Below are 16,888 nucleotides of genomic sequence, written 5' to 3'. Positions count from 1 at the left end.
AGAGCATCAATGTATTGTATTATATAGAGACGAGATGTTCCATCAAAATAGACCCCACAATTGATAAAATTTCAGTTGATATTTCAGACTCACCATTAGTCTGAAAGGTTTTTTTTATTGTTAATAAGGTAGGTTTAGATATATAGATAAAAATAGTACAACATAAAAAGATAGTAAGTAGCTAAATGATAAGATAAAGGAGAGAGGAGAGGAGAAGCGAGATGTAAGCTTACAACCGATTTAGGCACAATAACCAAGAAACTTTGTGAGAGAGATGATTGGACGGTGTATTAATAGTGAAGAGTTAACTATTGTATGGAAAGGCTGCAGAAAAACTTAGAGTCAACCGACTATAATTATTAGCCTTGCTCTTACTCTCAATCTATTTGTTCCAATCCCGCCTCCTTTTTCTCCAATCGCTCCCTCTCTTCCTCATGCTCAGTCTACTTTGCGTCCACCTGCGTCACCACTTTGTCTCAATCCCTTTTCCTCTCTTGAAGGTCATCTACTTTGCCTGTTCTATTAGAGGTGCCAACATGGGAGGGTCCGCATCTCTCATCGCTGCTCGGAGCCATGAAACTGCCACACATTGGGATGACCTTGAGACGTTGTTGTTGATAGAAGGAGGATGAGGGCAAATTCTATGAATATGAGTGGCTCCTTTATAGATTCGAGTTTACTATGAACCTAAATATTATACTCATATTTAATATGATAAAATCAAGATAGAAACATCTATCACATATACCATAACTTTGGGATTGCTTGGGTGTCTCTCTTGTTAGCCTTTCCTTTCCTCGCTAGGCAAGGCATACCAAAGGAGGTGAGCCGAATTGGCTCAATAATTGAGGAAAATTAGTGCATAAAACTGTGTGTTTCTCTATGGCTTTCTTAGCGTGTGATATATTCGTAGCTGGTAGCCAGGCTACATACATGCTACTACTTTATGTTTAGTTATCCATTGTACTTTAACATATCTAGCTAAAGATTTTGCTTGGTTACATAGATCAAAGCTATGTGCCAACGTTGATTTGGCTTGCACGAATATGTATGGTGCATGGATGTAGTTAAACTCGTAAGAAAACAGCTGCGTATTTCATGAGCCAAGCTTGTTAACCCTTTTTATATCAGCTGAACCTACTAGTCTAGACAACTAATCATGCATATTTTGAATCCCGCAAAGTCTGCCAAGCCTCGTATAGACAACCAATCACGCCCTTATTATTTAACAAACTTGAGCAAAATAGCCTGACGAACTGGTCTTATTGGACAGGACCTGGATAGAGGTTTCACTAGCTAGAATTTTTTTCTAACTAGAATCCGACCTAAAATATTTATTTATTTATTTTTATACTAAAAAATGTTGGTAGCATGCTTGATCCAAGTTCAGGTTGTAATATGAGGTTTAAACCTGCCCACTAAGCAAGTCTAGACATAGTCGATCTATTTTATAAATGTGGCCCGATTTTTATTTAAGTTTTTTTTAAACTAAGTGTTTAGGTCTACTATCTCTAAACCAAGCACACTTTCCATAGAAAAGGTTGCGCCAACCAAATACGTCGGAGTATCTCTAAAAGCTTTCAAAATCCACTTCAAATCTTTGATCTTTTTGGCAATTGAAAAACTGCTCTCTAACCACTTCTTATCTCAACACCTAATGTTTTTACGCACTTAGAAAAAAATAGATCTAATCATCCGGATTTATACGTGCGCGGCCAATCTGAAAGTAGAAGAACGCAATGAAAAATAAAAAGTAGGATATGGTTGTTGATGTAAATGTATAAGAGAGAAAGAAAATATAAAAGTGGTTGCAATAATTTAGAAATAGTTCGGTACATGTAATGCAAAAAAAATTCTATCTTTTCAGAGAGAGATTTTTTTTTAAAAAGTTGGATAAAACCAACACATATGCTGCTAACATTTTTGAGTCACTTGAACATTTTATTAATGTTACTACATGATTTTTTAGAAAGAAGAAACTGTATGCTAATCCCAGGTCGACTGCGCAAGCGTCGTCCAAGTGCCAAAACGGCAAAACCCACGGTCATCGTCCAAATGGCAAAAACCACCACCGTCGGCCCCGTCTTCGCCCCCCCTCCTCCTCTCGTCCGCGCGTCCCCTTTCCACGGCCGCATCCACCATTCCACCCACTTGATAGCGACGCCGCCGCACAGGAACTCAGGAACCCCTCTCGCATCTCCCCGCTTCCCCGCGACAGCGACGGCCGGTCGCTTCAAGTGACCTAAGCACCTGCGCCCCCCCTCGCTTCTCCTTTTCTTCCCCTCCGGCCCCCGTCCCTCTCCGTCCCTATGACCTCTTCCGCCCCTCCGAACCCTAGCCCCGTCCCCGTCCCCGTCCCCGTCCCCACTCCGATCCCCACCGCGAACGGGACCGCCTCACCACCCAAGGAACAGCCGCCGCCGCCGCCGCAGCAGCAGCAGCAGCAGGGCGGCGGCCAGGAGGAGGCAGCGGCGGCGGATGGGGGAGGCGCCGAGGCTGCGGAGGCGGGAGTAGCAGCCGGTGTTGCGCCCGAGGCTATGGAAGTGGATGGGGGCTCTGGCGCGGGGGATGCGGAGGTGGGCGGCTCGGTGGGAGGAGGAGGAGGAGGAGGCGCTGGGGCGGGTGGAGGAGCGCAGCAGGCCTCGCCGGCTACCGTGTTCCGGATTCGGCTCAAGCAGTCGCCCGCGAGCCTCCGGCACAAGATGCGCGTGCCCGAGCTGTGCAGAAACTTCAGGTGCGCGTGGCTGAGCATCCCTGCGCTTCCGTCTCCATTTCCTTTGTTTATGCCAAAATCGAGTGTTTGTTTTGAACTCAGCTCCTTTTGGGATCAGTGCTGGATGTGAATTATGTTAAGATTTTGGCGATGGGTGCATGGAATAGTGGAATCACCGACTTCTGAGTCATTATGAAGAGAGTGTATGGCTGCGATTGCATTATTTGTCCTTGATCTAGAACGTTGTAAAACTTTTTTTTGGAGGGCTCCTGTGGCCGGATGTTATTATCTAATAACTTCAGTGTGTTCATTTTGTGAAACTGTACTCACTTCCATAGCTTACAATTTGGAGACTGTTTGGGTAGGGGGAGAATTGTGGTGGTAGCGGGGATGGGTGGATCCAAATCCTTTTGATTTTCTGGTTTTCTGTTTCTATAACTGCATTTGTCTGGTAGGCTACCAGTTATTTTTATCCTAATCTTATTTGCAAACTAGTCGGTAACTTTTTGCTTTGATGGGGCTCTTCACTGCAGTGCAGTTGCTTGGTGTGGGAAACTGAATGCAATTGCTTGCGCATCAGAGACTTGTGCACGTATTCCAAGGTTGGAGTCCCTTCAACTTCTTTCTCAGATATGTTTTGTGCCTTGATTGCCTTGCATATGTATATCATTTAAAATGTTTAAACTATGGGGTCTGTCTTATGTAGTGGAGGTTGTGGTAGAAAAATGATGTTTCTTAAGTTGAGCAGAAACATTAGGACATAGTCCTACTGGTAAAATTATAACTCATGTATAGGTAGAGTAAACTATACAAGTAATTTATAAGGGGTGTCTGAGGACTCTGGGAGCAGGTGCTACAATACTCGTACAACAGATGACAAAAGATAGGAAAGTATAGATTGGTAACATAGAAAAAAAATTTAAACATTAAGACTGGAAGTAGTAAAATGGAGATTCTCCTGATGTCAATGCCTAGCAAAGAATGCTCGAGTATTCGCCCTCTTAGTGGCATTTTCTTTTATTCACAGTTTTTTGTATGAAATATTCTTTGGCATAAAATAATTTTAAATTATTTCTCCAGCTCCAATTCAAGTCCTCCATTTTGGATTCCTATACATATCCTGAATCCAGAGAGACCAACAGAATGCTCTGTATTCAATGTGAAAGCAGGTACATGTCTTTTTATCTGCTACACAAAATATTCTTAACTATGGTTTACTTGCATGTTATTCTTTGCTAGACACACATGCCTCAAATTTTGATCCCAGTTGTATTTTAGTGGTGAAATTGTACTCAGCTTTTGACTGTGTACAAGCAGATGCAGATCAAGTTCGATACTCTGTTGTCTGCTCATCTGAAATAAATATATCTATTCATTTTTATAAAAATGATGTGCTCTCAGCATATTTCACTGTAATGGTATTGTCAATTGAACAGATTCTCCACGTGACTTTGTTCAGTTCATTGAATGGTCTCCTCGGTCCTGCCCTCGTGCATTGCTAGTGGCAAATTTTCATGGGCGGATCACTATATGGACACAGCCAACAAAGGTAAGCTATTCCCTTGAGATGGATGCATCATTTCTTTTTAGAGTTAACTTTGCAGTTCAATACGAACACGAGTTTCTCTGATAGTTGCTGAAACAAAGTTTTATATTTGATGTTACCAAATATTTTCATACTAATCACTTTATTCTGTGGTGAAGGGTCCTGTAAATCTTGTACGGGATGCAAGCTCGTGGCAGTGTGAACATGAATGGCGTCAAGATCTTTCTGTGGTGACCAAGTGGTTGTCAGGAATTTCTCCGGTACGTTGGTAGCACACATAATACTCCATGCTGTTTACCTTAACTATTTAACATGCCCCATTATGGTTAATTCAACAATGCTGCTGAATGACCCTGTTTTCAGTTTTCACAGATCAGATTTCTTGAGCACCATAGCAGTGCTCAGAATCATTTTATATTTGTCAAACGCAATAAAAGGGGCAGACCCAGTGCCAGAGGCTCCCACATGAGCCCCCCCCCCCCCCCCCCCCGCAAAATCTGCGGAGAGGCTGCTTCGAACCCACGACCTGGCAATATTCAAATTAATTGTAGTGTTTTGTTAAGATCCATATTGCTGTTCTTACACCCTAGTCTATGTATAGGTAAATACTTTTCAAGGGCATTTCGGCCATCAGCCATATACACATGCCTTGGTTATAGACTTATAGTTGACAAGTTTTATTTTTTTCATAGGATAGTTGACAAATACTTTGTGCAAAGGGACAGGGTTGCACATACTAAGTTGTGTGTGTGGGGGTGGGGGGTGCATCAGGAAGATAGAATATATCTCATAAAATCTTTATTAACATCAATTAAAAAGGTATTCAGGCTTGAAGCATCAAATACGAAACTAAAGGAAAAATAGGAGTACAGTATCAGGTCTGTGTGAGGTCTTATTGGCCTGAAAAGAATTGGATTTTAGATACAAGAATAAGAGATACCAAGCTATAAGCCTTTAACTGCTGCTAAATTTGTTCTTATTGGTCCTGCAGTATAGATGGCTTCCTACAAACTCCACTAGTTCAAATCTGAAGACCTTTGAGGAAAAATTCCTCACCCAACAGCCTCAGAGTTCAGGTTGGTGAACCATGGAATAGATTTTCTTGGCAGGTTTTGCACATACCTGAAAATCTGACCTAAGCTTCTTGTTGCAGTGGGATGGCCAAGTATTCTATGTGTTTGTTCAGTTTTTTCATCAGGTTCTGTTCAGCTTCATTGGTCACAGTGGCCTTCTCAAAACTCAGCACATCCTAGATGGTTTTCTACTAGCAAAGGGCTTCTTGGAGCAGGACCCAGTGGCATAATGGCTGCTGATGCTATTGTAACAGAATCTGGAGCTTTACATGTTGCTGGGGTACCCCTTGTTAATCCATCCACTGTAGTTGTTTGGGAAGTGATGCCAGGTCATGGAAATGGTATTCAGGCAACTGCGAAGATAAATGCAACAAGTTCTGTTCCTCCGTCTCTGAATCCCCCTTCATGGCCTGGTTTTGCTCCTCTAGCGGCCTACCTATTTTCTTTGCAAGATTATCTTGTTTCTGAGGGTGCACAAACAAAAAAGCTGACAGACAATGAGACTACTGAGGCTGCATCAATCCATTGTTGTCCAGTTTCTAATTTTTCAGCTTATGTCAGTCCAGAAGCAGCTGCACAGTCAGCTACTACCACCACCTGGGGGTCTGGGGTCACTTCAGTTGCTTTTGATCCTACTCGTGGAGGATCAGTCATTACAGTTGTAATAGTTGAAGGTGAGAATACAACTCCATTCAGGAGATGACCTAGTTCTGGTGCGATATATTTTTGTATCTCAAGTCACAGTAATAATCCATTTTTTTTTCTGAAACATGACATGAATGTAATATTATTAGTGTTCTCCTACACTTCATGGTCACATACTCTGTACCTCCAAAGGTCCACCTTTCTTCTCCCCGCCAAAAAGAAAAAAAAGAACACACACTTGTGTGCATGAAAACAACTCTTACTAAATTTAACCGTATATGTCTTGAATTGGAATTAGATGAGAGATGGATCTCAGTACACATGTGCTCAGCTTTTATTCTAACTGCCATGTTTCTTACAATCTGTGCCATATTCTGGAACATGAGTTCTCAATCAGCAACTGTTCAATTTACATTCTTTGTAGTAACTTTTTGTGCATCAGTTGTGATAGCTGCTGTTTGTTTACATTTTGGTGATCTTTATATTACTTCTTGCAGGGCAGTACATGTCTCCTTATGATCCTGATGAAGGACCTTCTATCACTGGATGGAGGGTGCAATGCTGGGAATCTTCGCGTCAACCTGTTGTTCTTCATCCAATATTTGGAAGCCCTACTAGCTTAGGTGGGCAGCCTCCCATGCAAACTGTGTGGTCTACTAGAGTTAATAAAAGCATTCCACCAACAGAGGACCTTAAAAATCCTCAAACATATGTTCCGATGCCGACAACATCGGATGAACGGAGCTCCTCTGAGTGCAGTGTTGACAGAGCGAACAGACTCAGCTTTGACCCTTATGATCTTCCAAATGATGTTAGACAACTGGCTCAAATAGTTTATTCTGCTCATGGTGGTGAAGTCGCCGTTGCTTTCCTCCGTGGAGGAGTGCATATTTTCTCAGGTCCAAATTTTGATCAGGTTGACAGCTACCATGTCAACGTTGGCTCTGCTATTGCTCCACCAGCCTTTTCATCCAGCAGTTGCTGCTTGGCATCAGTTTGGCATGACACGCTCAAAGATCGAACTATACTAAAGATAATACGTGTTCTTCCTCCTGCAATTCTTAGCACGCAAACAAAGATCAGCTCAGCAGCATGGGAGCGTGCAATAGCAGATAGGTATGTTACCAAATTTATAGACACTGATTTCTAATTAGTACACCAAATGATTACGTTGTCCTAAACCTCATATCTTCGTGATAATTAGATAATTTTGTATCTCTTGTTGGGGGTTCATGTCTACTGTAACCCAACTTGATTGAGGCCAAAGGCTTTGTTGTTCCTGTATTTCATTGATAATGTATATTTCTGGCAGATTTTGGTGGAGTCTATTGGCTGGAGTTGATTGGTGGGATGCTGTCGGTTGTACGCAGAGTGCTGCCGAAGATGGTATAGGTAAGGGAATTGCTGACGATGATATGCTTTAGTGTGTAGTCTATGCTATCCAATTGGTTTTAATTTTCCTGTGTTTTGCGTGTTGGAGGCTGAGCTATAGCAATAAAGTTGATTCTCATGTGCAACAGTTCATCTTCTACAAGCACATTTTGGGGTTTATACTATATGGAGATTAAAAACTGACCTAGTATTTGTCAGTTCTAATGAAGACATCATTTCTTAGTGGAATAAATATTTGGTTGTGCATATTTTTTTGTCCTGTATTGTTTCCAAGAGATAACATTGAAGTATTGAACTGGTAAATTCTGTATTTGCATATATTGAATTTCCCTTTATATTCCTTCACTTGTTCACCACTGGTTCCTAAAGCTTTGTGTGGTTGTTTTGGTAGTAGTAGTTTTTCCATTTTGACTGTGGCACATGTATAATTCTTTCTCATAAACGTGTGTGTGTGTGTTGGGGGTGTTTGCTAGTGGATTTTGGTCTCTCCCTTGTACTAGGATTAGGTGCATGCCTCTCCTATGCAGTTTTTCTCTCTTCTTAATGAAAAGATGACACAGAGCTGTCCTGCGTCGTTCAAGAAAAATTATTCCTACAAACTGTGTATTCCTTCATACTTTGTTAGTTTATTTCCTTTTGTGATGCTATGTTCTGAGCAAATAGAATGTGTTTTTAATCTGTATAATTGTCTATGGAAAACTAATGTACTTGTTTCTTCCAGTTTCACTTAACAGCGTGATAGCTTTTCTGGATGCGGACTTCCATTCTCTTCCGACTATGCAACAGAGGCAGCAGCACTGTCCTGTAAGTGTTGCTTTTGGTGAACTACACTAGACCACTAGTTTAAAGTGGTCTCTGATATATTATTTTTATTTTTTTACATTTTTACACTTGAATAGCTATGTTACATGTACACTGGTCTTAACTACAGTCAGCTCATCATTTACCACAGTGGTTGTACTATAAGTCACACATTTGAGTTTGAATAAATTTATGTAGATTTAGATATACATACTGTTTCCTTGGCTTCTTCCTTTCATGCACATGGACCACTTTCTCTTTTGCTTGTTTCCATATCAACTAGCCATATAACACATTAGACTGTATTGTTGCATGCTCTGCTATTTCTTTTTTCCCCTATTTCCTACTCTGAGATAGTGGCATAAATCTCATTATAATATTTATATTTAGCAACTATTAAAAGATTTGTACCCACTCTGAGTCTTTTCATAGCAAAAAATATATGATTATATTTTTTATGCATCACTATTAATTATCTGTAACTAATAAGCTTGCAAAAACCATATCTTGGTCCTACTGGTACTAGACTATCAGTGTAGATGTTTTCCCCCCTTTTTCATGTGGGTGTTTATACTCTTTCAGTGAATATGGTTCATTTTGATATTGCTATAAACAAATATATATTCATGTCTATCCACTGGCATAACTTTGGATTTTAAAGTGAATTATAGCATAACACAGATCAATATACTGTTCTCTTCAAATATAGACTCCTGTTAATGTTGTTCTGCTGCCGCAGGGATATGTAAATTGCAAAATTTAATGGGCATCTACAACAGTGCCATAGTTTCTTTTTAAAATTTTAACTTCAAAATGCTGCTAGAAACTTTTCCAGTGGCAGCTTGCCATTGGGTTGAAAATCATTGACATCTCAGTAGTTGTCTCTAAATTAATTGACTGGCTGGACAGCTGATTCATATGATATTTTGGGTTTAATTTGTGAACTAATATCAAGTTGGAATTTTGGGTGATATTTTATACCTTTTGGCTTCATTGTTTGAGGACTTATTGAGCTACCTTTCTTCCTCTAATGATTAATTGATGTACATGCAGAACCTTGATAGGATAAAGTGTAGGTTGTTGGAAGGAACAAATGCCCAAGATGTACGTGCACTTGTGTTGGACATGCAAGCAAGATTACTTCTGGATATGCTAGGCAAAGGAATCGAGTCTGCCCTTACAAATCCTTCAACTCTGCTACCTGAGCCCTGGCAAGCTTCTAGTGATATGTTATCCAGCATTGAACCTGATAAAATGACTGTTGAGCCAGCTCTACTTCCAAGCATCCAGGTCGAGCAGTCTCCTTTATGCAAAGTTGTTTCTATTTCATGGCCATGGAACTTAAATTCAGCTATCTAATGTCCATTTCTTTTTTTACTGACTTTATTCTTTGAAGACTTGCTACTGAGCCGTTTTTTTTTATAAAGTAGTGAGCAGTATATTGGTATGCTAGATCACTTACATGTAAACATTGCTTTAGTTATGTTGGTGACCTCATGTTCAATGCCTGTAATGCTTTGCCAAAACTGGTGTATTATACAAATTTCAGCACAGGTTATCTGCATAGGGATTCTCCATGTTACTAGAAACTAACTTATTTTATTTGCATTCAAATGCAGGGTTACGTTGATGCTGTTCTTGATTTAGCATCACATTTCATAACACGCTTGCGGCGTTATGCGAGTTTCTGTCGAACTCTGGCTAGCCATGTGGGACCATCTTCTACCACAGGCGCTTCTAGAAACATGGTTACAAGTCCAACAAACAGTTCTCCTTCGCCATCAAATAATCAAGGTTAGCTATGCCTGCTATCTTGCTAAATCTTACGTTTTTCTCTTGTTTGTGCACAAAAAGGTACATCCCAATCTTATGTTTTCTCCATTGCATACTTGAGGCGTAAGTGTTGTTTAGTTAGTGCTGCTAGCATCTTGATGCTCCTTCAAATTTCAGGTAATCAAGGGGGATCAACAACATCTGCAACAGGAAACTCACAAATGCAGGAGTGGGTCCAAGGTGCAATTGCTAAGATTAGTAACAATTCTGATGGTGCTGTCACTGCAACACAAAATCAAATGAGCACGAGGTCATCATTTATGCCCATCAGCATTAACACGGGCACTTTCCCTGGAACACCTGCTGTTAGACTTATTGGGGATTGCCATTTTCTTCATAGATTATGTCAGTTACTGCTATTTTGTCTTCTTTTCCGAAGAAGGCAATCACCAAGGTTACTTGCAAATTTGCAAAAAAATCAAGATTCTGCTATCCAGAAAATACAGCACATGATGAATGCTAAGACAGAGGACAACAGTACGACAGTAAGATCTGGTCTAGGGGCTGCCAAAGTAGAAGATGGCCAGTCTACGCGTGGTGGGCAATTTGTTCTTGGTACAAAGGGTCCTGAAGAAAATCCGATTGGCAAATCTGTTAGAATAGGTTCTGGAAATGCTGGGCAAGGTTATACTTCAGATGAGGTGATTATCAAATTCTTGGTGAAATACAGTATTTTTTTGTCGCAACCTTGGGTTTGTTCAATTGAAATAAGCAACATCGTATATATATATATCAGTTAAATAGCTGCACAAATCCCCTTTTTTTACACTGTTTAATATTGAGTGATACTAAAAGAAACTTTGGGAGTTATTGCGATCGAACTGGGATCGATTGTTAGCATTTGAACTTTTCTTTAGTGAAGAAGCTGACGAAATGCGCTGGAAAACTTTTGTGACCTCAACATAGTGACTAGCTTGGAAACAACTATGTTTTGGCTCCTGCATTTCTTTGGAAATATCTAGCCTTGGTTGCTATGGGAGAAAACATGTCGATATAGCCACCATATAGTGCAATTGCATCTGTAGGTTATTTTGGACCCTTGATTTAAGCAGTTTAAAATTTCATCCAGCCTAGCATGGACAGTGGTTTGATTGCATTTTTTTTGTGATCTCTTATTAGTGATTTGCCAGATGCTTAAAATTTGTCTTTCTATTCTTAGGAAGACTTCTTTTTGTCTAGATTATCTAATTATCTGTGTAATTTTATTTCATTGTTGTAGGTCAAGGTCCTTTTTCTTATATTGGTTGACTTGTGTCGAAGGACATCTACCTTGCCGCATCCATTGCCTGCCTCTCAGGTTGGTTCCAGCAGCATTATCATAAGGTTGCACTACATTGACGGCAATTACACTGTGCTCCCTGAGGTAGTGGAAGCATCTCTTGGTCCCCATATGCAGGTACTAGTCAAATTTTCATGGAAGTTTTTAGTAGTTGATTTTTGTACTATTTGTGGGCATTTTTGAGCTACCAGCATCTATCAATTATTCGGGTATAAGTTAGTTTTCAAGTGCACCACAGAGATATTGCAAGTCTTTCTGTTTTGGACTGAATTCAGGACGGACACCTTTAAATGTTGATTAGGGTTCTCTTAGCAGAAGTTATCTATTTTGTATTAGCCATCTTTTTATGGAAACATGCACTACTGTCAGGGCCTTAGGCACATCATTTTGAGTGATCCCTTGATGCCTAGGTCCCCATATATTTTCAATATTCATTATTTCCTATATCTATTACTGTAGAATATGCCTCGTCCACGAGGAGCTGATGCTGCTGGTCTTCTACTTCGAGAATTAGAACTGCAACCTCCTGCGGAAGAATGGCATAGACGCAACATGTTTGGTGGACCCTGGTCAGAACCAGATGATTTTGGTCCATTGGACAATATGCCTCGTCTAAAAATTAGTGGTTCCATCAACTCTCATTTGTCTGACATGGAGGAGGATGCTGGCAGTTCCGTTGGGATTCATAGTCTTTGGCCAAGAAAGCGCAGGTTATCTGAAAGAGATGCGGCATTTGGTCTGAAAACATCTGTAGGTCTTGGAGGTTATCTAGGTGTCATGGGATCTCGAAGGGATGTTGTCACGGCTGTGTGGAGAACAGGTCTTGATGGTGAATGGTATAAGGTGAGTATGGTTATGGTTGCTTTACCTTTTGCTCTCAAGTTTGGGTTCGTACTTCATAGTTCCTTGACGAGTTTCTTTTTTATCGTGGGTACACTCCTGATATACTTGGATGCCTAAATTTGCTTTTTCTTCTTTCTAGTGCATACGATGTTTACGGCAAACTTGTGCATTTGCGCATCCTGGTGCCCCAAATCAGACAAATGAACGTGAGGCTTGGTGGATCAGTCGTTGGAGCCATGCCTGCCCAATGTGCGGGGGTTCATGGGTGAAAGTTGTTTGAGTGCTGTATTTGGCAACAATTTCGCCGCTGATTGCTTTATTTGCAAATATGTATGAAGTTCCATAGTTTTGCATCTAACGCTAGACTACTAGGTTCAGGTTAAGGCCAGAGGACCATGCTTGGTCTACAGGCTCATGCACTTGGCGTGGCCACCGTGGAATCCTCTGGTAGAATTAGGAGCAATTCTGTGGGTCTGAACCATGTAACTAACATTTGTGTAATGCTGTCTTAATGTATATAGTGTATTATTAACCAGTGACATTCCTTACTAAAAGAAGAGTGGCATCGTTAAATGGTCAGCGTGTGCTTGTGTTTGCAAGGGTTGTACACCATTTTCTTTTTAATACAATGATACACCATCTCTCTAGCGTGTTTGAGAAGAGATCAAGTCTTGCTCCTTGGGAGTTGGGACTCTGCTTACGTTCCATGAAATGAAATGTCGGTGCTAACTTTTGTCTGTCCATCAGTTGTGAAATGGACGTGCTAATGGAGATGTGCTTCCTCTGTCGATCCAAGGAATAGAAAGCCACGTTAAGCAGACTTACGTTAGGAAAGGAACCCCTGCTGGACTTGTCTTGCTGGGAGAGGCTAGCCTTACTCCACCAGACAAGGTGATTTTCCCGTCGTGTGTTTGGTATATGTCGTTGTTGTTTGTTTTAGGCCTTGTTTAGTTCCCAATTTTTTTAAAGATTTTTCATTACATCGAATATTGAACGCATGCACGGAACATTAAATATAGATAAAAAAATAACTAATTGCATAGTTTGTCTATAATTTGTGAGACGAATCTTTAAGCCTAGTTAGTCCGTAGTTGGACAATAATTACCAAATACAAACGAAAATACTACAGTGTCAAAATCTAATTTTTTTTTTGCCAACTAAACAAGGCCATGCATATATCATTGTTCTTTGTTTTAGATCATGCGTGCTCCACCAGTCTACCAGGCAAAGTGATTTTCCTGTCGTGTTTTTGCTGTATTATTGTTGGTATTTCTTGAGTAATATATGTTTTTGTTGTCGCTGCGTTCTACAAAAGAACATGCTGCCGGAATTACTTGTTTTGCTATAATATAATACTAGTTCCATGAGTAGGGTATTACAATTGCGACTGTCAAGCAAATGTCCAGAAATGGTAGTCACGGCTAGATTTCTTCAATTTTTCGGTGCGCCATTTTTTTGAGGGTCAACAGAGAGAGGGGGGGGGGGGGGGGGGGGGGGGAGGCGTTCCCCACCTGATAAAATTTTTCGGTGCGCCATTTTTGCAAGAAAGGATAGTGCAGAAGCTAAGAGTTTTGATTATATTGCTGAGGGCCCTGGTGATGTTTCATAATCGCTGGGTTGCTTGGCTGGTAAAACTTATGAAACGATGAGACTCCTAATCCTTCATGCTATGGTCTAGATTGGCTTGAAACCTGATAAGTTATCTTATAATATACTGATTAATGACTACAGTAAAATTGGGGGTGCGGGATGCATTCTCTCTGTTCAGTCAAATGTTGAGTCAGGGAAGCCTGACTCTATCTCACATCGCATGACATGGCAAGTAATTTTCAGACATTGGCCACTGCTGCTGTCCTTCTTCGAAGGAAGTCTATCTCAAAGCGACACACAGGTGGAAATTTTGCAATATAATATAACTATAACAGGGCTTTTCGAAGGTAATTGTGCTGATGATGGAACTATGCATGAATCATTTAAACTTTCTCATTATCACCCAAGAACTTTAGAGGCTTTTATAAAAAAAAACCTATATATGATCGAAGATTTATTTGTGCGTTGTATTTTTTTATCGGGTCTTTTACCCGTTTTTCATTAAGAGGAGAGGCCAAAAGAAAGGCCGAAACACAGATACAAAGGACTCCCAAATAATCCTATGATTACCGGCGGACTCCCAAAACCACAAACGAAAAGCAAAATACAACCGACTATGCCTGCCAAAGAAGATACAACCACGCGATGGTCGCCAATGAAGGGAGGACAAGCCGTGGTGGCAAAGCATCCACCACTAGAAAAGAGCATCCATCCACAAGCGATCAGGTAGCCACCGCAGAGAACTCAGTAACCACATTCATCCACAAGCGAGCAGGGTAGCCGTTGTGGAGACCTTAGTAACGGCATCCATCCGCAAGTGACCAAATAGCTGCTGCGGAGAGCTCAATAACAGCATCCATCCACAAATGACTAGGTAGCTGCTGCGGAGAGCTCAACATTCATCCACAAGCGACTAGGCCGGTAGTCGCTGCAAGAGAAAGGCGCCAATGTCCACCAACACCCAGGTAGTCGCTGCGAAGGAGATGACTGCGGCAACACCACCCGAGCTAGGCAGACCAAAAGCAAGGAGAAAGATGAAGCATAGACAGGTGTTGACGATGGTTATCACACTTTTCTTCCATCAATACTTGAGCTAAAAACTTAAAAGGTGGTTACCAAAACTAAGACATAGGACTATATTGACTAACGTTACCACAAGTTTCGGTACAAAGCATGTTTTGCAGGGACAAGTTTGAAAAACACAGAAGTACGTTTTTTTGAGAGGCATTGAAGCAAAACAATTGCAAATCGTCATGTTTGGACCAAAATGCAAGCGGTGGAGGGCTCCTTGCTCAGCAACAAGCCCAACACGCGAAGGCAAGCGGGGAAGGTGCTCTGCGGGGTGCAGGCGCACCCACCATACTGCCTCTCGGGCCCACTTTGTAGGAGGCCGTGCCATCAATACTCCCATGGCGGTTGCATGCTAGGCTTACCAAAAATACCACGCCAAACCGACCTCCTCTACACTATATAAGAAGACCCCTCTCACATTTCATAACATCATCATACACATCTTTGGAGAAGAAGAAGAGGGTTCCACTCTATTAGCTTCTAGGTAGCTCAAGTAGAGAGTGAGAGAGGGAAAGAGTGAAAGAGAAGAGTGGAGTAGCGGTAGCTCTACCTTGGGTGCTCGGCAAGCCTAGTAACGCAAGTGGACGAAGTGCCGGACTTGTCTGCTTCCTCTATACTTGTACCTCTACGAGCATCTTGCTACTTGGAGTAAGAAGTTCGTGTTCATCTTCTAGTGCCCGAAGTAAGTCGGTAACATCAAAATTATTTTCGCTTAAGGTTTATGCCCTTAGACGTTGTGTAAAATTTTGTTCCGTATCTTCACTAAAATCTATATATAGTGTTTTGTCATGTCACTATTGAATGAATTTGTTATTGCATGTTGAATCATCCTTTTTCTTTAAAAGCCTAAAGTGTTTATTGAGCAGTTATCATTAATTTCTAAGAATGCAAAAGCATAAAAAGGTTATTGATACTTATTAATTTGTAGCTTTTTTATATATGTGATGTGGCTGGGACTAAACTACCATGCGAGATTGTCCGAGCAGCCGTCCGCCGTCCTTCTCACCCATTTCCTCCTCATTCTCAACTGTTTCCACCACCACCTCCTCCTTCTCCTCAACTATTTCTTCTTCAAAAACTCTGTGTGCACCAGGATGTGTCAACGTGGCTTTGCCCCTAGGTGGGGTGAGGGGCTCAAGCCCCCTACCTCTACCAGATCCTTGGAGCCCCTCAAAATTCATAGCAAGATCTCCAACATTAAATTTGTATTAGAAGTTCGACTGGAAATTACCAAGTTTAAAAGTTAGACTAGTGGTTGCGGCGTGTGTGGTCTGGTACCACCCAGGCACATCGAGATGCCATCCTACGCTACGTAGGCAACTGTGACCTGTGGAAGATGCATAGTAGAAAAAGATTGAATCTTACCCAAACCAATCCAAGACGGTGTGGAGTGACTATCGAGTCGATGAGGTTCTGTGCTAGTATTTTACACATTGGCCGCATGTCTGTCTCCTCTTGTGCGGCCGTGCGATCAGTTGATCTCTCGCGACGAGATGAAAACCACTTGATCAGTCAATTAGGGCATCATGATGGTCAGCTGTAACACTCTCGTGTTAAGTGAACTAAAACATGACATGTCATCATGAGCATTGCATAGTTTATTGTTAAGTAAACCCTGATGCATTAACTTAAAATAAGTTTAATTTGGATGAATGTGTTTAGGAATTTAAAGTGTGTTTAATTTATGTTTGGATGCTTGTTTTGGAGTTTAAAAACCTTGGGTGGAAGTTTTCCGAGAAGCTTAGGGGGGAAACCCTAGTTTAAAAACCCTAGATTTGCCCCTTTTTGTGCAATTCAAAAACCAAGCACAATTTGAAGTTGAGTCCAAAAGCAAAGTTGTAGATCTGGTCAAGATGTACAACTTTGATGTTTTGAGTTTTCAAAGTTTCACTACCAAATTCAAAGTAATTTTGAAAATACAGATTTCCGGAAAGTGTCCCCTTTTCTAAATTGAATCTCCAATTCAAAATTTATTTGGAATTTTGAAAAGTGGTCAACATGAAAGTTGTAGAGCTTGAAAGTTGAACAACTTTCATGTTGGGAGTTTTTCAAGTTGTTATGAAAAATCAAAAGTAATTTTGGAATTTCTGATTTGCCCCAA

The 16,888-nt window shown here is 40.9% G+C and overlaps 1 protein-coding gene across 1 annotated transcript; it reads left to right on the top strand.

Moving 5' to 3' along the window:
* LOC8065800 (mediator of RNA polymerase II transcription subunit 16) lies at positions 2,073-12,768 on the top strand. Its single transcript, XM_002466955.2, has 16 exons — positions 2,073-2,734; positions 3,247-3,315; positions 3,794-3,882; positions 4,150-4,262; positions 4,418-4,519; positions 5,251-5,335; positions 5,413-6,006; positions 6,475-7,093; positions 7,290-7,369; positions 8,091-8,173; positions 9,224-9,460; positions 9,790-9,964; positions 10,121-10,644; positions 11,223-11,399; positions 11,742-12,125; positions 12,265-12,768. Exons 1-16 carry the CDS (start codon positions 2,310-2,312, stop codon positions 12,403-12,405), a joined length of 3,897 nt encoding a protein of 1,298 aa, XP_002467000.1. The 5' UTR covers positions 2,073-2,309; the 3' UTR covers positions 12,406-12,768.

This window comes from Sorghum bicolor, chromosome 1, assembly GCF_000003195.3.
Source record: "Sorghum bicolor cultivar BTx623 chromosome 1, Sorghum_bicolor_NCBIv3, whole genome shotgun sequence".
In the NCBI taxonomy this organism is placed as follows: Eukaryota; Viridiplantae; Streptophyta; class Magnoliopsida; order Poales; family Poaceae; genus Sorghum; species Sorghum bicolor.
This window is presented reverse-complemented; position numbering and strand designations above follow the sequence as displayed.